This window comes from Mchenga conophoros, linkage group LG2 (genome assembly GCF_057382185.1).
Source record: "Mchenga conophoros isolate Kocher_MC1m ecotype Shallow Benthic linkage group LG2, M_conophoros_male_GT1.1, whole genome shotgun sequence".
In the NCBI taxonomy this organism is placed as follows: domain Eukaryota; kingdom Metazoa; phylum Chordata; class Actinopteri; order Cichliformes; family Cichlidae; genus Mchenga; species Mchenga conophoros.
The window spans coordinates 14,306,941-14,331,673 of record NC_140527.1 but is presented as its reverse complement, the minus strand read 5'-3'; the positions used below and the strand labels follow the sequence as shown (position 1 = coordinate 14,331,673).

The window sequence follows — 24,733 nt, the reverse complement described above, 5'->3', positions numbered from 1 at the left end:
AATTATATCGTCAGTTATATTGTTATCGCAAATTTTCAAATATGTATCGTGATAAATATTTTTGGCCATATTGCCCTACCCTATTAACAACCACGTTATTGCATGCATTAAAGATAAAAGAGAATATAACATAACACGTTAATGCTATGTTATATTCTGTTGTATGCAGTGTCTGCTACAAGCTACAGAGACTCTCTTAAATAATTGCCACTGTAATTTCTGAGAATGAGAGCAGACACTAAACAGCCAAATACTATAAAAACATGTAAATGTGAATCTCTAAAGTCATTAAACACAACAGCCGAGGTAAACCGAATCAATTTAAAACAGCCTCTGTGCTTCATCCTCTATTCATCTGTAAAGAAGGTTAGAAAAGAAGAGAGCTCAGCATTAAATTTGTTTCTGCAGCCCCTCCCCCCTCTGACTCTCATCATGCACCATTCCTGTATGTTTTGGACATTGATATGTTTTTCGAGGGTTAAAAATCACCAGAATCAAGGAAAAACATATTGGTGGCATACAGAAAATGTTAAATATCACAGAGCTGCAGTTTTATCACCAGAAACTAAAACCACTTTTATCTCACAGTGAAAACAGAACAATATTTTCACTCTGAGCTGCAGTCTGAGGGTCCGTCTCCCTCACTGGGAAACTCAGATGGGCTGCAGATGAGCTGTGCAGACGGAGATGTGACTGTGCGGAGGTTTTCTGGGGTTTAGTCGGGTTTAAGAGGAGGTGGGAAAGGCCAGCAGAGCCACACATGAGGAGTATCAAGGGGCTCATACTTAAGACGAGCCCTTCAAGGGCTGTCAGTAAAATCTTAATATCAGTTCTTAAATATTGATGTTTATTAGATTATTAGTTTTTGTTAATATCAGCCTGCCTGGGAATTTTATTTGGAGTTTTGTTAATTTTCTTCTTCTCATACCAATGACGCTCAGCTTTAAAACAGGAACCACACGCACACACGATTCTTCAGTCGATTACACTGTTATCGCTGCAGCAAGAACTCTTTTGTCGGAGCTGGCTGGGAATGAAAAGCCCCCCTCACTGCCATTCTTATCATCACATCACTTATCCTCACACTCATCACCACTCTTCATCCTTCTCACAGGGTAAAGTAATGATCAAGCCGGCAAAGAGCCATTCAGAAATATTTCAGGGAAACCATCTCCAGAGGCATTCATGGAAGGAGTAGCCTTTCAAACAGTCTGCTGCAACAAGAGGACGATTTTTAACTAACAGATAAAAAGCGGCGCTGCTGTGGAGCTTTTTTAAGACCAAACCGATCGAAGACAATCGGCCCGGAGCACATCAACAGGCAGGGAAGATTAGCAGCCACACACACACACACACGCACACACACACACAGAGATAAGGAAGGACAAAAAAAACAAAGGGCATTGAATACACAGCTACATTCAAAATAGAAATCCAAATACTGAGGCTGTGTTAGAGTGAGGGGCGAGAAGAGAAGATAAACCAAAAGAGGCGCAGAGATAAAACACACTCCTACATCTGCATGTACACACACACACACACACACACACACACACACACAGCTATGAGGATGTCTCCAGACCCAGCTTGTGCAACAACATTTAGCTAAAACACAGACCCCCGGTTGTACACTGAAGTCGTGCACCACAGCAGAGCTCTGTTTACCTGAGCTTTACTTTTCTTGTTGGTGATGAATATTTTCTACTGTTAGGACAAAGAAATGAGAATCTATTGGAGATTATGTATCTGAATTTCAGGAGCGGGACCGCGCCTCCAAACACACTCCTTCTGGTTGCCACCTATATAGGTTCCCCCCAGTTCTGCAACTGTTCATTCTCGTTTACATGCCCCACTCTCCCTCCCTCCTTGTTCTCAGTTCTTTAACTTCTTCACTTCTATTTAGTACACGGGGATCAGCCTGGCCCGGGAGCCGTCGCCAGTCCCCTTCGAGGCCTTCCCCAAACCGCAGCTCAATTCATGTCCAAGCATTCACCTTTACGTGCTAAAACGCTGTCAATCCTAAAATGAGGACGTGGGCCCAGCTAGTGAATTGGGATTTTTTAGCAGTACTGATTTATTTCACTCAGATAAAATATCTGTGTGCACATTTGCATGAGGAAATGGTGCGCAATAAAACACATAAGCCTTTCACACGCCTGCAGGTGATTTAAGTTTCCTACACAAAATAACTAGAATTATAATTCCAGCTGTTTGGAGTCCAGCTGTGAGTCAAATCATCTGTGAGAGCAGGTTAGCAAAGCATGAAGGAAAACTACGCCTGACTAATATATTGCGACTGCTCAGGTTAGTTTGCAGACTTTCTAAACCTACACGCAGAGAAAGATTTCACTGCTCTGAAGCTGCACACAGTAAAAAGCTGCACAGTGACCTTTAAGAGGGATGATTCCAGCAGGGCCTCAGTTACTTTGGATCTACACATCTACACGTGCAGTCGGCAGTCCACACATGTATGTTCAAAATGAAATACCTGGATAATAAATGCTGTAATAATCTGACTGCTCCCACGACTGAGCCAGAGTGAATCATCTCTGAGTCTCTGGCACTCACACTTTCAAATATTCAAACTTTTTCAACTGTAAAAGATCTAAGAAATACATCACAGTTACGCCCATTTGAGTCCAAGTGGTGTTCAAAATACACCTGATGGCCTTTAAAGATGGTGCTGGTTGTATTTTCATACCAGATCCAGGCTGACCCTGCGGGTTGGAGGGCGTAAAGTGCAAAAAGTAAATCAAATAGGAAATTAAAAGTCTGCGTTGGTGAATAAATCTCTCCCTTCTTTGATTATTGTTATTGATATTCTGGGTGCGCAGCTGTAAAAGGTCACGCTTTAACCTCACCGTCCTCTAGAGTTCAACCTTCACCCACGCCTGATGTTAAAAAATGTTCACGCTTTTAGAAATTTGAATACACACATGCTGAGTTATGAAAGGAAAGTATGACTAAAGCTTTATCACACATATAACTTCTGTCTGTTTTGAAAAGTTCATGCATGAGTTTCAGCATCATTGTTTATCGTGATCGACACAGTGGGAAATCGATGAGTCTCAGTGATCTCAGATCAGATGTTGACGTGTGTGTGTGTGTGTGTGTGCGTGCGTGCGCGAGAAAGCAGACTCACTTGATAGAGCCTTGAGACAGACAGCAGCTAGACAGGCACTGGTCTGGTGTTGCAGAACCAGAGCAGCAGCTTGGAGGCAGAGGAACAGCCGCTGGAGAGACAGGAGGAGGAAGAGGAGGAGGAAGAGGGAAAACACACGGGAAGGATGACGAAGCAATATCAGAGGTGGCAGGTGCAGCCGGTGAGGAGAGGAAATAAATGACAAAAGGAATAACATAAATAGAAAAAAAATCATGTGAAAATATAGAGATAAAGGATGACAAATGGAATAAAGAGCAAGAAAGTAGAAACAGGGTGACATTAAGAAGAAAAAGACAAAGTTAAAAAACAGAAGGAAGAAATTATGAAAGGATGGTATAAAATTGAGAAAAAAATGTGATTTATGTTCATAATGTAGTAAAAAAAAATGAAAATATGAGCAGAAAAACAGCAGGTCAGAGGAAGGAGAGAGGGAAGGAAACAAAATAGGAAAGGAGTAAACAAAGGCAGGGAGAGAGAAAGGGAAAAACAAGGTTAGTTTACACCCAGACTAGCCATTGGTCAGGACAGGTGTGTGTGTGCATCATATTCAGAAAATAAGAACTGAAAGGATAAACAAAGCTCACGCAGACACCACACTGCCTCCGCTGACTTGTTCCCATGTATTTCTCATTTATATTAGCTTATTGGGGGTGTTGGATGGTTGGGGTGGTGGAGGGTGCAGTGTGATGGTCCCAATGATTCTTACATTTTCTCTGCAGAGCGTTCAGAGAAAATAAAATACCAGCACATCAGCACAGCTGCAGTCTGACAACTTCTACAGCAGCTTGATCACGATGACTTTGAGTGTGAAAGGTGAGGTCAGTCAGTCAGTCAGTCAGTCAGTCAGTCAGTCAGTCACACACACACACACACACACACACACACACACACACACACACACACACACACACACACACACACACACACACACACACACACCATGTCCACAATAAAAAAAGTGGTGGTGAAAACACACAGCGAGACCTCAGAGAAGAGCTGTGATGTGAGATGTGCAGTCTGTGGGGGGATTTCTGGTCATCGGGCTGAACGATTCTGCAGACTACTGGAAGTGCTGTTCCTATAAACACCATCCATCACTGTGATTCCTGTGGCACAGGTAAACGAGGGACATGTAAATGCCCGAACAGCTGTGTATTAGTGCGGTTTAGGGGTGTTGGTGCTTCCACGAAGGCTATAACCTGCTCTGGGAGCTGCAGCGTCAGCCTCGATCAGCTGAATTTTATGTTTTTTTAAATACTTTTTGGTAAATGCTGAAAATCTGACAATATCTGCAGTGCTGTCTCTAATCATCAATCACTCATCAATCCTTCCAGCACTGTGGTTGTTTTTACATCACTGCCTGGAAAACCACTCCAATGTAAGCTCCGATGCATATGCAATGAACACCAGCTTCAACCTTTCAACCTGAAGGATGAGGGAAGGAGCCAGATCTGGCAATCAGGAAAGGATTTTATCTGGATGTAGCCACACAGCTTGGGTTAAAATCCACCAAGGTTAGAGGGCTCACAGAGGGCAATAAACCACGCTGCTAACGCCGCTCGTGCTCATGACCTGATGGACTCCTCTGGGCTTGATGCTGAAAGCATCGCAGCCAGAGATCCACCATGACTGCAGAGATGAATGAAATAAAATTCGGACCAGCTGGAAACACAAGCTGGAGTCTGAGGTTGAAATTCCAGGTCAGCAGGTGCAAGTGGTCTGAATGGGAATTCCATGGAGTGGCTGGAAAATAGGAGCTGCACTGGAGACACTCCAGAGTTGGATAAGAAGAACGCTCTGAAGGGAAAACAGGGATGGTTTTTAGATCCAGATGCAACAGCCTCCACAAAAACGTCCCACAGAGACGGCAGCCAGGACGATGAGACGGAAAACTGTCCAACGGTGTCAGACATGGACACGAGTCCGGCTGTTTCTGGGTCTGAATACATGATGCTGCTTTAAAGCTGTGGCATGTACACGGCAAGGACAGGCCTCCTCCTCTAGCCTCTCCACTATAAGCTCCTCCCACCCCTTCAAGGTACACCTTGTCCTGCCTTTGTGCTGACATTTCATTGATTAGAATTTTTATAATAGTTAAGCAGTGCCCACAGTTGAAGCCATCAGCTCATCACACATCACTGACGTGCGGTTGCTTAAAAATGGATTGGTTTGCATTTATATAGCACTTTTCAAGGCACCTAAAGCACTTTACAATTCATTCACTCTCACATACACACACTGGTGGAGGCAACAGTTGCCGCAGCTGCCCTGGGGCAGACTGACAGAAGCGAGGCTGCCATATCGCGCCATCGACCCCTCTGGCCAACACCAGCAGGCGGTAGGGTAAAATGTCTTGCCCAAGACCCAAGGACACAACGACCAGTGGCCTGCAGTTGCTTGAAATCATGCTATATTATTCACCTTTACCTGAGCTTAGAGTCTTTAGATCAGACTTAAATTCAGCTGACTCCTCTCAGCTTAGCCTATCACAGGTTGTTACTGAAGCTGTCATATGTGCAGGCGGAGCCTCAGTGTGAGCAAGTGCAGTAGTAGCTGCAGCTGTGAGTCCGGGGCTGAATGCAGCCGACAGCATTGTCAGCATTCATCCCGGAGCTTGTAGGCACTTCCTGTTTGGATTTTCTCTGATTTTGTTTATATCTGCAAGACAATGAAATCCAGACACACACACACATATGCAGCTACACACATGCAGACAGACAGACAGACACACACACGCAGACAAGCAAAAATGTAGATGTGAAACATGATGCAGAAACAAATATAGGAACTGGAACAAGAATGCAAAAATACAAATTTTGCATCTCTTTTCATCATCTGCAGGAGTGCCCATGGAAAGATACACTAGCCACACGCACACGGGACAGTGTGTGTGGTATTGCTTCAGGTTAGTGTCTGTGTAAATTGTGTAACCAAACACAGGGACACACACTGAAAATGTGCCGTCAGTAGGAGAGAAGCAAACAGGGAGAACATCAGGAGAATGGCAAAAAGAAAGAGATGAAAATATGAAGAGGGTGGAAAGAAATGGAGACAAAACAGGAAGTATGGAGGAAAGGTGGAAAAGTTGAAGAATATTTGTAGAAAAACAGAGCAAGACACAAATGAACGAAAACCATGGCACAGTGAAGGGGCTCAGAGCCTGCGCTGTTAATTCAGTAGCTGTGAGTAAAAGTCACCCAGAATAAGTCCACTCACTTAGGTCTTTGTCACTCAGTTCTACCTCACTCGGGTCTTTGGTAACAAGCACGGTAACTAGTTATTATTCCAAAATCAGGAACGCGTTAGTCGTTACTGGGATTTAGATAGGCTCGTTACTCGTTACTTCATGTGGTGGCTATCGCGGAGCTTCCACAGATTCAGTAACATTAGCAAGTGGTGGAGGCCAGCAGGTGGAGGAGGGAAAGTGGACGCAGAAGGAAAAGAGACCCGAGGCGAACTTCAGGTAAGAAGTTATGACCTGCAGTCTCTCTGGGTCAGATATGAACCAAGTTTAGGTGGAGTTTATTTTCATTATTCTGACTTTTTCCGTACTGCGTGATAGCTAGCATGACGGAGTTTCTATACAGCTGGGTGGGTGCTATGATGTTACTGATGTTAAACTTTATTTTGTTCATAAGTTATTAGAGTTGCCAACTGTCCCGTCTGGTATTCAGAGAAAATATTACGCGTTTCTTATTGAGGTGAAAAGGAACAGTTTGTCCCGTAATTCAGCTGCAATGAAAAAGGCACAAAGCTGGAGTTATTCTGTGTCTTTGCTGCACAGCTGCCTCTTCTTCTTTCATTCTCTCACCCTCCCTCTCCTGTTTCTACTTCAATCATGAAAATCAGTGATCAGCTGATCGGCTTTTCTCTCTTGTTTGTTTATCGCTCACTTTGCGCCAGAAAGAGGAAACCAGCCGATGTCGTGTTAAACAACAGCAGCACGTTTGATCAGCTGTTGTTAGAATTTATTTAATATTACTTTCTAGTATCAGCTGATGTTTGCTGGAGCCACAGCTGCAAAAAAGCTGCTGGTCATGATATGGTTTGGTTATCTGGTGAGAGGGAAACATGAAGATGAAACCAGGAGATGTCCTTACTGAATCACCAGAGCTGAACAGGTGATGGAGAAACAGGTTTACCTTTTAGGTGACATGAATGAGTTGAAGGGAAGCTATGAACTGTTTCTGAGAGACAAATAACACCAGGATCCTTTTTTATGTAGCTGACAGCTGGTAACTGTGCAGGGGCGGGTCTAGCAAAGTTTTGCCAGGGGGGCATGTAGGGCATTAACAGGGAGAGGGGGGCACAAAGAAATACTTTTCTTTCTTATTCTCATTTAAAATGTCTCGCTTTTAAAAAATAATTATCTGAATCTTACAACAAACGATTGATAGATTGATGCATATATACCATCAAAACAGTGTACATCACTCTCACAACAGTGTTTATTTTCATTCAAAGGCTTTATGATTTTTCCTATAATGGTGGGCCGGTCTCTAGTCAAAATGCCCGGGCCAATTTTCTGTCCCAGTCCAGCCCTGTATGCAGCTCATCTGCAGTCTGGTGTTACCTACATCTTCCTATTCAGAAGGCAGAATTTCCGAGTTCTGAGTACAATCGACAGCACCACGACTGCAGTTTTTGTGTTGGATGTAAAAGGCGCACATGACGCTGTGACGTAGGCTAGAATTATGGCAGCAGTCAATGACGGTCCAGGCGTGGGGTTTCTCTCATGGAAATATGCACATTATCTTTTCCTTTCTATTGGTAGGTGGCACAGCGCACTTGTGGCAAGTAAGCAAGCTAGAAGACTGACAAAGTTATGGAAGCAACACATTAACAAGAGAAAAGAGTAAAACCAAAGTTACTTTCCCTAGTAACTAGTTACTTTGAAAGTAACGGGTAACTTGAAGTAACTGAGTTACTTTTGATAGAAGTAACTAGTAATGTAACTAAGTTACTAATTTAAAGTAACTTACCCAACACTGATTATGACCTAACAGTTCTACCTGCACAATCTAATAGAAACAGTTCCAATGAGGCAGAAAATGGCCATTTTGGCAGCAGTGCTCAGATCGACAGTTTTTATTCTAAGCAACGAGACGCACAAAGCAGAGGCCAAAGGTGAAGATGTACAGCGTCTTCACCTTCTTTCATTTCGTTGAATTCTTTAATGAAGTCAGAATTAAACTTTCATGGAAGATTTTGTCCCTTCTCCCAGATCTGTCACTGCTTCCACAGCGTCCTGCTCTGAATAACGCTCATCACGTCTTCATTTAGAAAACTTTGACACATTTGGCTGAAGACAGCCTGAGGTGGTGTGTCTCAATGTAACACGCTCAGCTGCATCAGTCACATAATAAGCACATCAATAATCCCTCTCTTAATATGATGAGGCGCCGTGTTGAAATGAGCCACTTTTCCATCCAATATGAGATGCTAATGCGCTGATTTTCTCCATCTGAAAAGACAATTAGCTGCTAATTGAAGTACAGTGTTTCAGTGTTTTGTGCGTCTGTCAGAGGGAGATTACCCTCGGCTGTGCGTCGTTGGAGAGTGCCTCATGTTTTTACAGAAATACAAAAAGCTGCAGAGGAATTCTGTATGTGGAGAGAAAGACCGAAGATGACGTTAAAAAACATCTCTAAGTGTGAATATCAGAACAGTTCTCTCAGACACAGATACAACATTCATTAATCAGCACGAGGCCCTGGAGTCATTACCGGGAACATTTCTACAGCTTTGGAGGTTCGTTTGAGGGAGTGATACAGGCTTAAAAAGCACCCTTTAATAAGCATTAAAGAGATGTCTGGTCTCCTGGGACCAATAAGTCGTATGGTCGTATGATGGAGATCTTCTCAGCCATGACTTCTAAGGGACAAGCTGGAGCTATCAGGAGTGGACCACCACACGTCCCAGTGGATACTGGACTACCTCACAGGACGCCCACAGTATGTGAGGGCACAGGGCTGTGTCTCTGATACGCTGGTCTGTAGTACGGGGGCCCCACAGGGAACTGTGCTGGCACCGTTCCTCTTCACCCTCTACACTGCAGACTTCTCCATGAACTCCCCACGCTGCCACCTATAGAAGCTCTCTGACGCCTCTGCCATAGTCGGCCTCATCACAGGTAAGGATGTCTCAGAATACAGACTGTGGACTCTGGACTTTGTGGACTGGTGCCAGCAGAACCACCTGCTGATCAACACCGGGAAAACCAAGGAGTTGGTGGTGGACTTCCGGAGACGCAGACCCATCACACTGGCACCGGTGAACATCCAGGGAGTGGACATTGAGAGTGTTCACCTGGGTGTTCACCTGAATAATAAACAGGACTGGAGTCACAACACTAATGGTCTTTACAGGAAGGGTCAGAGCAGACTCTACCTGCTGAGGCGGCTAAGGTCTTTTAGAGTCCAGGGAGCGGTTCTAAGACATTCTATTACTCTGTGGTGTCATCTGTCATTTTTTACAGTGTTGTATGTTGGAGCAGCAGTTTATCGACAGCTGAGAGCAAGAGGTTGGATAAACTCATCAGGAAGGCCAGCTCTGTTCTGGGATGCACCCTGGAGCCAGTGCAGGTGGTGGGAGACAGAAGGACTCTGGCCAGAATAACTTCTCTGAGGGACAGAGTCTCCCACCCCATGCATGTAAATATTGCTGAACTGCAGAGCTCCTTCAGTGACACACTGCTGTATCCTAGATGCATGAAAGAGTGTTTCCGCAGGTACTTCCTCCCTGCAGCTGTGAGACTGTACAATCAAAACTGCTCCCAACAAACATAGATGTTCAGTGCTGTAACAACTTCTACTGTTATAACTTGCACATTACTTTTCTCAGTTTATATATACACTCACTTATTGGAAGTTACATGTCTACTTTTTAATGCACAGGTACAATACACAATCTGTACTTTTCTAATTATTCTAAATATTCTTAACTATTTAAACATCTTTCAGTATCCTGCTCTGTTTGCACACTACAACCTGGGTTAGCCACTTATCTGTACTCTAATTTTAATAACCTACAGTACTCTGGTTTGGTAACTATTGTCCATGATGTAAATATGTAAGAATTGTGTTTCTGTTCTGTGTCCTGTTCTGTTTGTATATGTGTGTTTTTGCTCCTGATACAACCAAATTTCTCCTTGTGGGAAAATTAAAGGATTACTCTATTCTATTCTATTCTATTCTATTCTATTCTATTGTCCACCTCTCACCGGCTAGTTTGTGATGTTTGGTGTGTGAAGAGTCTGCTAGGATCTGCTGCTGGAAACCAAAACCACCCGAAGGCTCATCAGCACCAGAGACTGTACACGGAGGAATGAAGCTGACGTCACACACCAGTTTAAACTCTTAAAATCAGCTTTTAGAGCCAAAGGTGGTCGTATTTGTGATGAGGGCGGACCACGAGGCAGGCTTTGTTAGCATCCAGCTAAAATGACTCCCTGGTCACCATCACAGCACCAACCCAGAGGTAAATTTTGTTACCATCCTCAGAAAAAGCCCACAAACTGTATTAACTTGGCGTTATATTCATAATTCATGGCAGTGGCTCGTGTTTACACCATGATCTGGATTTCCTGCCTCGCCGTTGGTCTGCTTGTAGCTGCTGTGTGTTTAACCACCTCTGTGACTCAAACTCAACGTGTCACTAATGATGGAGATCTTCCATTAAGTCAGGGTAAAATATACTTCAGGTCGCTGTCACGGATCCAAAACAATTATAAATATTCGGATATTAAATTCTGAAATATTTCCATTCATCTTTCATTTCCTCAGGATGCTTTTACCCTCCATCTCATGTTCTTTACTCTTTTCTTTCTTCTTCTCGCTTCCTCAGCCTTTGTTCTGCACCTCCTCTTCCTCATTTTTCTCGCCTCTTAAATCGCACCGGCTCGTTTTAACTCCTTACATTCTCCCGTTTGGTTCTTCTTCCTGCTTCCTTCTTCATGTTTCTCTCTGTTTAAATAATTTTCTCATACTTATTTTCTTCCTGTTTTTTCCTTCTGCACAGTCAATGTTTTTCTGTTTTCATCTTTGTGAAGAGTTATTTATCCAGTTTGTTCTTTCAGCACTGCAGGCTAATGTGTGTGTGTGTGTGTGTGTGTGTGTGTGTGTGCATAGACTATAAGTATTGTGTATCATGTTTTCCTTCAGCTGCTTCATCATAATCAGAGTGTGTATCAAACAAACAGCTGATCTTCACTACACAATAACACATACATTCATCATCTTATTTTATCGTCAAAGTGAAAACTGGACCAGTCTGCTGACTGTGCATGCAGCAGTGAAGCCTGATGAAGAGGCCAGTAAAGAATAAGAGACAGTGTGAAACAGGAGCCAAAGCACAGGTTGTGTTCACGCTGCTGTCACTGCGACAGGTTTCCTCTGTAACTGTGTGCAGCTCTGTGTGAACGGAGCGGCTTGACTCAGTGTTTGTGTCCTGGTTATGTCTCTGCTGGTTCTAATTATTACCGTCAGATCAAAACAAATTATAAGTCCCAGCTTGTCTTTGAGACATTCATCTTCCTGCGTGAAGCTCCAAACTTTCTTCTTCTTATTTATAGAATCTAATATGTTTGTGTTCATCCACTACATGTGATTTTTTTCCACTAGATTTATTTCCTGTAGCAGGAGCGAGAAGTCACATAACTTCCTTTGTCTCTTCGTATGCGTCAGCTTCCTTCACCTCCACGTTTATCAGCCGTCTCAGTCAAATTCATAACTGTACAGTAACAACGGGACAGTAACGGGCCATGTCATTATCTGCCTGACTGAGTCGTGACTTTCCTGCAGTCTGTGAATAGCTCTGGTACAGAGAGCACGCCGAGTTGAACCGGAATGAACTCCAATCAGAGCGAATGAGCGCCGAGCGCCGCATCTATCGACACATCATTTCCCCAAAAGGCAGCTTCCATGACGTCTTCCTACACATGGCCAATTTGTTAGATGAAGTGACACCTATGCACACACACACACACACTAAGATGGACCTGGTGACAGCACAGGCTCGGGTGACTCTGCATGGAAGGAGTCGCTGAAGACGAATGTGTCGTCACTTCCTGTGGATAATGTCAGAGCGCAGCGAGAGCTCGACTCAGCGCCCTGTGTGAATCAGACACGTATTAATCCCGCCGTGGGTCTCGCTCCAGAACACTCGCTGTAATGTTACAGACAAAGAAGCCATCTCAGAGCGTGCTGACACACCTCTGGCATTTGGCAGTGATTCCTCCTCCAGCTCTGTCAGGCTAAAGGTCTGCTGTAAAATCCAGCCAGTGTAGGCTTCAGGGGGATCTGTCATCAGGACTGGAACATAATATACATAATTGTGTTTTCATTAGTGTGAAGTCACCTGGAAATAAAAACCACGGTGGTGTAATTACTGCTTTAAACCTCACAGAGTGTGAAACAGTGCAGTGGTGGAAGTGACGCCAGTCTGCTTTTCACATAAATAAACCCGGCGGGTATGATGAAGATGATGAACAAGGTGTACACCCACTCCGTTGTATTTGATGCTGCGATATGTTAACACAGCCTTATGCGATTTTAATAACCGCGTTCCTCCCAGCCACTTTCGCTCTGACTATTTAAATGAATTCACTTCCTGCATGTTGCGGCACAACAATACCAGCAACAACAATACCCTCTGACCAGCAATAAGCTTATTGCTCACATTAACATCCACTTATTCATAAAAAGATTTTTGAAGACAGAAAGAAAAAGAAACAGAGCAGAAAATGGAAATGTTCTTTGCCTCCATTCTCCCCCCGTGCCTGTTTTGTCCATGAACGATTAATCAGTGAATGACTTCCTGTGTAAACACTGAGCACGGTGTCACCTCACAATGCTGCACCGCAGTACAAAACACAAAAACGCCTCAAAGCTGTGAAAACTGCTTTGGCCTGTTTGACTTCATGAGCCAATGAAGGAAGGTGACATGGGGGTTGTGCCCCATGCTCGCAGGTTGTTTTGCTGACCGTGCATGCAGTGGTGAAGCCTGATGAAGTGGATAGGTACCTCAGGTTACGTTTATATTCCTTTACTGTCACGACGTTCAGGAGGAAGATTACTCAGGCTAAACTTTAATCAGACTCATGTGAGGACATGAAAAAATCCGATCCCAAGCAACAACACAGGAAGTAAAACCAACGAGGAGTGACAGAGTGAATAGCAAAGGCACACACAGACAAAGTGTCGGTGGCTTCTGACTTCCTGTCTGAATAACAGGCTGTGGCGTGTTTCATGATGTGGGCCACAGCCCTTCAGATACGGTTGAGTCTCCGCCCAGTCATCGTCAGGCTCAGGATCAATGATTACTGGAGACGTCTGTCCGGTTCTTTTTGAGATCTGTTAATCTCACTTAGCTGGACTTCTTTATTTTTTTAATGTCATTTCTAAACCAGACTGAACATATATGATTATTTATATTAATATTTCCACAAATAAGAGGTGATGTGCGATGTCACTGATAAACACGTGTTATTGCCTGCAAGGAGCTTCACATGAATCCAGTTTTTTATAGAAAACCTTAACTGTCCCACAAAGACAACCACTGTAAATGTAATCTGATTACATTACTCAATGAGGTGATCAGGTGATAGGACTGACACACCTGCTCTTCTGTCTTTGCACCAAGAAACCTGTTTTAATTTGAAATTTTTTCATTATTTTACATTTAATTTTGATTTTATTTTAAACTACTTTGATTATGTAAATTGATGTTAGTTACTTGATTATCATCTCTCACACCCAAAGTGCTTTATCTGCGATCAGTGAATCAGAAGCTGATTCGAGTCTCACCATCGCAGACAAGGTGATCGTTTACCTGCAACATGATGCTAAATATTAAATATGGATGCTGCGTCTGTTTCCTCCATGTCTTATCAGCCATATTAGTTGTGGGAACAGCAACAACAGGTAATTCTGGTAAGAGTGATGGTAATAAGCTGAAAATGTTCTTTAGCAGTGTGGAGCATACAGAGTACGACACAGAGACATGAGGAGGACAATCTTGGATCCCAAAGGGATCCAAAAGAAAAAGAAATGATGGACAGAGCGATGCATCATTTATTTGTCACCTGCCAGGTGTGTGCAGATGTAGCTGGTATCCTGGGAATCACATTTGTATGTTTAGGTTCTTTGTGGGTGTTTGAGCGTGACTGTCAAACTCTGAAATGTGGATATTTTTAATCTGAGAGGTCACACAAGCACCAGATACAGTATAGTATACAGCAGCGGTCCCCAACCCCCAAGCCTCGGACCAGTATCGGTCCGTGAGTCGTTTGGTACCGGGCCGTGAGAGTTGAGGCTCTGGTGTGAAATGTATGGTTTTCAGGGTTTTTATCGGTTTTCAGCGTTATTTTGTTATCGTTTTATCGTTAACTCGGTTTTCCTGGGTCTTTTCACGTGTGTTATGAATAAATCTTCTTTTTTTTCGGTACCGGTACTAGTTTTATTTTGTTGTATTTATCCGCGACACCTTAAAGGCCAGTCCGTGAAAATATTGTTGGGCATAAACCGGTCCGTGGCACAAAAAAAGGTTGGGGACCGCTGGTATACAGTACATTAGATCACACATTGTTGTGCCTCCACAGAGCCCACAGATCCTGATCATTAACCAGGGAGCGCAAAACTAACTGACAAATGAATGTTCTCCAGTCCAGAGGTGGTGCTGCACGGAGTGTCACACCAGGAGGCTTAATTATGTGTTTGTGGTGAATAACATGCCTATAACACTGGTATTACAGTCAAATATTAGTACAAATTAGTACAAATATTTTAAAAAGTCACCACGCAGGAAATCCAACTTCTAATGACGTTCATTATGGAACGCCATGGATTCTTCCTCCCGAAAGCAAATAACATGCGCTGTTGGAAAACTGTGCTATGGAGGTATAGAATATTAATATGAGTGCAAAATTAAATTTAGCATGCAGTTCTGCAGACTAAATTTAATTTGATGTTAAGTTTGAACATTTGTGGATGAAAACAGTTTGATTCCACAGCGGCAGGAACACAGCAGAGCTGACAGGAAAGACAGAAACGCCCCGCAACTCAAACATGAAGGCTCCAGCAATATCTGACATCTATGTGTGTGTCCTGCAGAGAATGAACAGGTATGGCAACGGTTGAGAAAACTGAAACCACACAAAAACCGTAGCTCACAGTCGTGTAGAGCTCAACGTCTGCCTGAGCAGGAGTTTGCTTCACATTCTGCACACAGCACCTGAAATACTCCTGAAATACTCCTGAAATACTGCACAGCACCTGAAATACTTCTGAATTACTGCATAGTACCTGAAATACTACCGAAATACTGCATAGTACCTGAAATACTCCTGAAACACTGCACAGTACCTAAAATAATCCTGAAATACTACACAGCACCTGAAATACTCCTGAAATACTGCATAGCACCTGAAATACTCCTGAAACACTGCACAGTACCTGAAATACTCCTGAAATACTGCACAGCACCTGAAATACTCCTGAAATACTGCATAGTACCTAAAATACTCCTGAAACACTGCACAGTACCTGAAATACTCCTGAAACACTGCATAGTACCTGAAATACTCCTGAAACACTGCACAGCACCTGAAATACTCCTGAAATACTGCATAGTACCTGAAATACTCCTGAAACACTGCATAGTACCTGAAATACTCTTGAAATACTACTGAAATACTGCATAGTACCTGAAATACTCTTGAAATACTACCGAAATACTGCATAGTACCTGAAATACTGCATAGCACCTGAAATACTCCTGTATACTCCTGAACCACTGCACAGTACCTTAAATAGGAGGTAGGCAGGATTAAAAGGAGTGTGAGGAGCTAAGAACACCTGGGCTGAGGATAACGAAGGGAACAGAGGGACAGAATCTGTATGAACCTGTGTCCTGTATGAAGACATGATGTCCACCTATGGCTACATGTTTCTGTGTAATAGGCGGCGATGAAAGGTGTTGCAGATGTAACAACTTCCTGTCTTTTTCTTAAACATACATGACTCATATTTCAGTCACATAAACAGCCTCTGCTTGATGATTTGACCCTTCCAGCAGAAACAGGACTGCACTGCATCATTTGTCTTTCCCAAGCACAGATAAGATCCTTCTATTAAAACACACTGAAAAAATAACATATTCAACACACGTGTCCTTATTGCTGTTAAACACGTTTCTACCTTCACACACTGAATTAGGTGGACAAGTCAGAAGCCAAGGCAGCGTTTGAGTGTGCAGGGACAGGAGAGGGTACTTACAGAGATAAGGTCGTCTCTAACACACATGGAAACACAGTTTTCTCAATTCAACCCAGGCGTGATGAAAGATTACTACTGAAATACCAATAAACAGAAATACTGCAGTAATACACTAAAGTCTGGGGTGACTGTAAAACCCTGCGCTACATGTGCTCTAATACCAACAAGCTACATTGAAACTTTAAAATGCCTGCGTGCACCAGATGTCGTGCAAGTTTTCCTAAATGTTCAATTAGTTTTGAATGTTTTCCCAACATTTAGAGAAAAAAGGGGCAACAGCACCCACACCCACAGCATCCAGGTCAAGCTTGTCTGTGTGCAGACCAATAAACACTGTGCTGTATGACTGTAAATGGGTGGGCTGAGTATGACTGCACACCTTCGGTCTCTGGGTGGGACAGGACTTACTTGAGCACGTGCGTGGAGCCGTTTATCTGCGTGGCCGTGCACGGAGCGCCGGAGCCGAGGATGGACGGTCTGCGGTACCTCTGCCTCCCGCAACACAGGATGATGAGGAAGGCACGGCGGAAGGACTTGTTGAGGAACGCGTAGAGGATGGGGTTCAGCATGGAGTTGATGTAGCCCAGCCACAGGCAGGCAGCCCACAGCTGTTCGGGCACGGTGTAGTCTATAAAGGGGTCCACAACATTGGTAACGAAGAACGGCGCCCAGCACAGGCAGAAGCAGCCCATGATGATGCACAGCGTCTTTGCCGCCTTAGTTTCTGTTCGCATGCGGTGGTTGCGCTGATGGTCGGCAGAATCCGGTGCACTGGCGCCAACCCCACCAGAAGTCCCGGCGGCACTGGTACCAGCTCCTCCGGCCCGCTGCAGCATACTGATCTGCAGGGCGTGCGCCCGGGCTGTGATGTAGATCCTCTGGTAGGCCAGCACCATGAGGACCAGAGGGATGTAGAAGGCCACCAAGGAGCAGGTGAGCGCGTACGGCTTGTTGACCATGAAGACGCAGGACGTAGTGTTGCTGCTGTTGTTGAAGCGCCGCTCGTTAATCTGGTGAAAGAGCAGGGAGAAAAGTCAGTGCGCACACAGGCTCAGCTCGCTGCTGCGACCAGCTGACCTTGCCGTCCGTAACATGCGACCAGCTATTCCACTTTATCTGTTTTTCTCTAGTTTTACTCTTATTTCATTTGACCTTTGGTTTTAAATTCAGTTTCCTGGGTGAATTTTCTTACTTGAGTTCAGCTTTTACTACATTCATCGTTTTTAGAATAGAATAGAATAGAATAGAATAGAATTCAACTTTATTGTCATTGCACATGCACAGGTACAGGGCAACGAAATGCAGTTTGCATCCATCCAGAAGTGCTTTAGTGATATAGATATATTACAATATATATTAGCAATAATATAGATATGTGAGTATATTACAGAAATGGGTCTATTATGGTATGTTATAATGTACACGGTATGAAGTATGTTGTGAATATTCTATAACTATAAGTATGTACAGGCTGTAGTGAGTACAAGCTATGTACAGGATATGAACAGGATATAAATATGAAAAACTATACAGAATATGAAATGAAATAAATAACTTTACAGAATCTGGGATATACAGCTATACAGAAATGGGAACTATGCAAGTTGTAAACAGTTGTAGGATTAAAGATTATCGAATGTACAGAATGATTATTTACACAGAGCTATACAGTAGTGCAGTTAAGATAAGTGAGGGTGTAGATAGTTTCTACAGAGGCTATATAAAGTGCTAGTGGTTGTGAGTGGTGGTTCAGTCCATGTTATTATTGTGTTTGAGGGTACAGTTGTCCATTGTGGGTGTGTGTATGTTCAGTCCATGAGTTTAACGTGGGTCAGATGTCAGGAGGCAGAGTTCAGGAGTCTGACAGCTGTGGGGAAGAAGCTGTTCCGGTACCTGGTGGTCTTAGTCCAGAGGCTCCTGTGGCGCCTCCCAGAGGGCAGGAGGGTGAAGAGTCCATGTGATGGGTGACTGGGGTCTTTGATGATTTTCCCAGCCCTTTTCAGACACCGCTTCCTGTAGATGTCTTTTATGGTAGGAAGTGGTGCTCCGGCGATGCGCTGGGCAGTTTTCACGACCCTCTGCAACGCCTTCCGGTCCGAGGCAGAGCAGTTCCCGTACCAGACTGTTATACAGTTGGTCAGGATGCTCTCGATGGTGCAGCGATAGAAGTTCACCAGGATGTCTGAGGACAGGTGGTTCTTCCTCAGAGTCCTCAAGAAGAAGAGGCGCTGGTGAGCCTTCTTGACCAGCTTGGAGCAGTTGGTCGTCCAGGTGAGATCCTCGGAGATGTGGACTCCCAGGAACTTGAAGCTGCTCACACGCTCCACAGCTGTCCCCTTAATGTGGATGGGTGGATGTGGGTCAGCATTCCTCCTGTAGTCCACGATGAGCTCCTTGGTCTTCTCGGTGTTAAGCAGCAGGTTGTTTCTGTCGCACCACTCAGCCAGACGATCCACCTCCTCCCTGTAGGCGGCCTCATCGTTGTCACTGATGAGGCCAATCACCGTGGTGTCATCTGCAAACTTAATGATGGTGTTGGAACCATCAGCAGGTCTGCAGTCGTGGGTGAAGAGGGAGTAGAGGAAAGGGCTCATCACACAGCCTTGTGGTACACCGGTGTTCATTGTGATGGTAGATGAGCAGCGGTTATCCAGCCGGACATGTTGGGGGCGGTTGGTCAGGAAGTCCAGTAACCATTTGCAGATGAGGGAACTGATACCCAGGTCTGTCAGTTTCCTGATGAGTTGTGAGGGGTGGATTGTATTGAATGCTGAACTGAAGTCTATAAACAGCATTCTGGCGTAGGTGTCTATGTATTAATAGACCTCTCTGCATTGAATCATATCTGTTATTAACCTCTGTCTCTCTTCCACAGCATGTCTTTATCCTGTCTTCCTTCTCTCACCCCAACCGGTCGCAGCAGATGGCCGCCCCTCCCTGAGCCTGGTTCTGCCGGAGGTTTCTTCCTGTTAAAAGGGAGTTTTTCCTTCCCACTGTCGCCAAAGTGCTTGCTCATAGGGGGTCATATGATTGTTGGGTTTTTCTCTGTATCTATGAAGCGCCTTGAGGCGACTTTTGTTGTGATTTGGCGCTATATAAATAAAATTGAATTGAATTGAATTGAAGTTGTCCACCTCCAATTTGATCATTTTTATTTTATTCTAGTGCTTTTAGAATAAAAGCACTAGAATAGTGCTTTTAGTTTTCAAGAGTCTAGTTTGTCTGTTTGGCGTGATACGGGATTTGGGCATTTTTAGGAAAAGCACTGAACCTGCTCAGTGACCCATGATGTGATCAAAAGGTCCATTTACAGTGTAGAAACACGGTATATCTGATATTTATTCCTATAAAATATGCTGCTTACATTTTGTTGGTAGAGTCTTGCTATGCTCTGGTTCTGATGCTCAGGAAGGCAAAAAAATAGAAAACTAATCATTGGCTGTCAGGTGAGTTCCTTCCACAGTGCAATGATGTGACATTAATCATGGATCAAATCTTTCTTCAAATACTACACGACTCCTCGCTGTACCACTTATAACAGCTCCATTTACAGTCAGCAAAACTCCGGGGACATTCTTATTTGCATGTGTCCTTAAAATGTAATTAATGTAAGCATGCAAAGAAACTTCCAAACTCCTATGAGGACACGTCGGTCTAATTTATGAAGTTACACAAAGCTGAAATGATCAGAATATTAAAAGAACATTATGATAACAGTAAATGTTAGTATGGCAGAGTGTTTCAGAAAAAGCTCAGGTGACACAATGAAGGAACACCTGAAAGACTCAAACCTCACTGATGGAAATGATCAGGATAAACCACAGAGCTGTCTTCATAAAGTCATCAGCACATCAGAAACAGCAGTGACACGAGCCCCAGCTGCCTGACAGGTCTGCACAAAACACTCGTTTCCACGTGATCTGTGCCAAAATCACTTGCAACACTCAGCAGCTTAACGAGCCCCACGAGAGCTGCTGCCACAGTGTGAGTGTGTGTGTCTATGACTTTATGTGTGTCTGTGTGACCCCGGTCCTTGTGTTGACAGGCAGCTCAGAGAAAGTTTTGCTGGCGTTTCGATGAAGATGGACGGGGTGAGCGAGGTTAAAGGTGGCAGGGGACAATCTCTCTCTCTTTCACAGTCTCCTCGTGCACTCGCTCTCTAACCTTCCCTCTGTGTTTGTTTTCGGTCACACACACATGTGAGAATGATTTCCGCAATGCTCATGTTGTTAAAGACTTTATTTATCAGACTGTTTATGACACCAGAGCCCATCACCTCTGAAAACAGCGAGCAGCAACCGAGACAGCTGGAGGAATATAAATGAGTGTGTAAGGCAGGATGGACACACACACACAGACACACACACTCTCACACACAGACAGGGACACCCACACACACACACACACACACACACACACACACACACACACAGACAGGGACACACACACCCACACATCTCACTGACTGTGTGGTCACGTCATGGCTACACTGCATCACCTTACACTGACTGATCCACTCATCACAGAGGTAGTAACCTGCTCTCGCCTGAATCAGTGGATTTATACAGACTGACAGTAAATATTAGGGCTGGGTATCGTCACTGATTACTAGAATTGATTCGATTCCGATTCACAAGTTCCTGAATCGATTCGATCCACGATTCGATTCAATTCGATTTGAATCTGGGAAATCTTGCCTCAGACAGTCAGAAATATTAGAATTCAGATCAGTACATTTACATATTGTTGCATCTATAAAAAGGAAGCTGACACTTTCCAGACTTTACCAAAGGTGTGAGCGTCACAGCAGATGCCTTTGTGTCAAATTACTGAAGATAAAACACAGAAAAACATGAAGATGATTTTCCTGGCCTGGGATTTTATAAAAATATTCTGCAGTAGATCAAAAACGAAAGAAAACCATTAATCAATTTATGAACATTACCTCTGAAGTTACAGAGGTTTTATTAGAGACACGGCTAAGCGTTTTGCATTTTGTATAATTTTAAAAAGTTTAAATCTGAAACATCAGAATCAGCGAGCTGTCGGCTTTCAGCCCCGACTGTGTCCGTGCGGGTGAGAAAGGCGACATCTCACTGATTCTGATCTGCGGTCCGCGCTTTGTGTTTACGTCTTTGTGCAGAAGCCGTGTACCTGCTCTCATTTACTGTTTTAAATGTTTGGTGGTTGTCAAAAGTTTGTGACATTTCACCTGAGATTCTGGAATTTTGGGCAAAATACATTTATATAAAAAAATCGATTCAGGATTTTAATGAATCGATATCACGTTATCCAAGCCAGAATCGATTTTAATCGATGAATCGATTATTAAAACCCACCCCTAATAAATATGATCAGGGGGAGATGGTGGAGAGGATGAAGGTGCTCTGTGGGCCAGTGCTGCTCTTCAGGCTGTGTCACAGCTAAGTGAGAATGTTATCTGCCCCATTCTCGTCCCAACATCAGGGCAGCCCGATCCACATCTGCAGGGGGGCGCAGGAGCAAATCGTCTCTGTTCCTTGTGATCACTGTGGCTTATATGGAGCGAAACACCTCAGTCTCAGTGGACTGTTTTCACCGAGTGAAAGGTGGATGGGTTAAAGCAGAGATTTCCACATTTAAACATCAGAGAACACAGAGTATACAGTGGGGCAAAAAAGTATTTAGTCAGTCACCGATTGTGCAAGTTCCCCCACCTAAAATGATGACAGAGGTCAGTAATTTGCACCAGAGGTACACTTCAACTGTGAGAGACAGAATGTGAAAAAAAAATCCATGAATCCACATGGTAGGATTTGTAAAGGATTTATTCGTAAATCAGGGTGGAAAATAAGTATTTGGTCAATAACAAAAATACAACTCAATACTTTGTAACATAACCTTTGTTGGCAATAACAGAGGTCAAATGTTTACTATAGGTCTTTACCAGGTTTGCACACACAGTAGCTGGTATTTTGGCCCATTCCTCCATGCAGATCTTCTCGAGAGCAGTGATGTTTTGGGGCTGTCGCCGAGCAACACGGACTTTCAACTCCCGCCACAGATTTTCTATGGGGTTGAGGTCTGGAGACTGGCTAGGCCACTCCAGGACTTTCAAATGCTTCTTACGGAGCCACTCCTTTGTTGCCCGGGCGGTGTGTTTTGGATCATTGTCATGTTGGAAGACCCAGCCTCGTTTCATCTTCAAAGTTCTCACTGATGGAAGGAGGTTTTGGCTCAAAATCTCACGATACATGGCCCCATTCATTCTGTCCTTAACACGGATCAGTCGTCCTGTCCCCTTGGCAGGAAAACAGCCCCATAGCATGATGTTTCCACCCCCATGCTTCACAGTAGGTATGGTGTTCTTGGGATGCAACTCAGTATTCTTCTTCCTCCAAACACGACGAGTTGAGTTTATACCAAAAAGTTCTACTTTGGTTTCATCTGACCACATGACATTCTCCCAATCCTCTGCTGTATCATCCATGTGCTCTCTGGCAAACTTCAGACGGGCCTGGACATGTACTGGCTTCAGCAGCGGAACACGTCTGGCACTGCGGGATTTGATTCCCTGCCGTTGTAGTGTGTTACTGATGGTGACCTTTGTTACTTTGGTCCCAGCTCTCTGCAGGTCATTCACCAGGTCTCCCCGTGTGGTTCTGGGATCTTTGCTCACCATTCTCATGATCATTTTGACCCCACGGGATGAGATCTTGCGTGGAGCCCCAGATCGCGGGAGATTATCAGTGGTCTTGTATGTCTTCCATTTTCTGATGATTGCTCCCACAGTTGATTTTTTCACACCAAGCTGCTTGCCTATTGTAGATTCACTCTTCCCAGTCTGGTGCAGGTCTACAATACTTTTCCTGGTGTCCTTCAAAAGCTCTTTGGTCTTGGCCATGGCGGAGTTTGGAGTCTGATTGTTTGAGGCTGTGGACAGGTGTCTTTTATACAGATGATGAGTTCAAACAGGTGCCATTCATACAGGTAACGAGTGGGGGACAGAAAAGCTTCTTACAGAAGACATTACAGGTCTGTGAGAGCCAGAGATTTTCCTTGTTTGAGGTGACCAAATACTTATTTTCCACCCTAATTTATGAATAAATTCTTTACAAATCCTACCATGCGAATTCATGGATTTTTTTTTCACATTCTGTCTCTCACAGTTGAAGTGTACCTCTGGTGCAAATTACTGACCTCTGTCATCATTTTAAGTGGGGGAACTTGCACAATCGGTGGCTGACTAAATACTTTTTTGCCCCACTGTATCTGACATGCTTACAAAGCAGAGGTTTGGCAGTAAGGTTAACTTTTTACCCCTGAACTCAGAGCATTCTCCATATTTAAGGCAGCTTATAGTCTGAATGACTGCATGTGCATCAGAAGGCAGTGATGCTGGTCTCAGGAACTATTCTAATGACTTCATGGATATACACTGAGGGGTCAGAGGTCATCGAGCTGCTGAATGTGGCCTTCACATCAGTGAGCCTCACCTGCAGCTTCACAGGTGTACCTCTGAAGTCAGAGATGCCCACGTTTCTGCACATGACACCAAAGCTGTGACCTCATTAATACTCAGTCAGTTATTCCCGACATGCGGAGAGAAGATCAGAGAGTTCTTTGTCACGGTCCTGGGTCTCCTGACCCAGCGTTTTTAGTTCTTTGTGATTTTCGTATTATTGTACTTGTGTGTGATTTATTCTATGGCTTCTAGTTTTGATCCCTTGCCCTTCATGTCTCCCTGTGTGCCCCTCTGTGTATCTGTGAGCCCTCGTCTCTCCTTATGTTTTATTCCATGCTTCCCCTGCCCATTATGTCTAAGTTCTCCCCGTGCTCTCTCTTCCCCCTGTGTGCCCTCTATGTATTTATGAGCCCTCGTCCCCTTTCGTGTTTATTCCGTGTCTCCCCTGCCCGTTACGTTGGTGTTCTACTCGTGCTCTCTCTCCTCTGTACTTCCTGTTTCACCTCTCCCGTCAGTGTTCAGTTCACCCCGCCCTGTCTCGTTATGATTATCAGTGTCACCTGTGTTCCCCGTGTGTTCCCACTCCCCTCGTTAACCCTCTGTGTATTTCTGTCTGCGTCTCCCTCTGTTCAGCGTGACGTCGTCCCTCATGTTGTGTGGATCTCCCTGTGTCTCTCTGCGTATGTTAGTTTACTTTTCCCAGTTTAGTTTTGTATTTCCTATGTTCTGCCATTCCAGCATTAAAGCTGTGATTTTGAGTTCATCCCCGTGTCTGTGAGTTTTGCGTTTGGGTCCTCCTCCTGCCTGCCACACAGCCGAGCCTTGACATTCTTACACCTGAGACAGGTAAGG

General features: G+C 44.1%; 1 protein-coding gene across 5 annotated transcripts in view; it reads right to left on the bottom strand.

Annotated features, from left to right (window-relative positions):
* The window catches only part of htr4 (5-hydroxytryptamine receptor 4), a 162,990-nt gene that overhangs the window by 25,265 nt on the left and 112,992 nt on the right, over positions 1 to 24,733 (bottom strand). For 4 of the 5 annotated variants that reach the window (XM_085286906.1, XM_085286929.1, XM_085286896.1 and 1 more), the window contains one exon: positions 16,846 to 17,447. In XM_085286906.1, the coding sequence (XP_085143032.1) occupies positions 16,846 to 17,447 (602 nt within the window). Of the gene's footprint in view, positions 1 to 3,142; positions 3,234 to 16,845; positions 17,448 to 24,733 lie in introns of all 5 variants that reach the window. The other variant, XM_085286913.1, reaches the window with a different exon arrangement.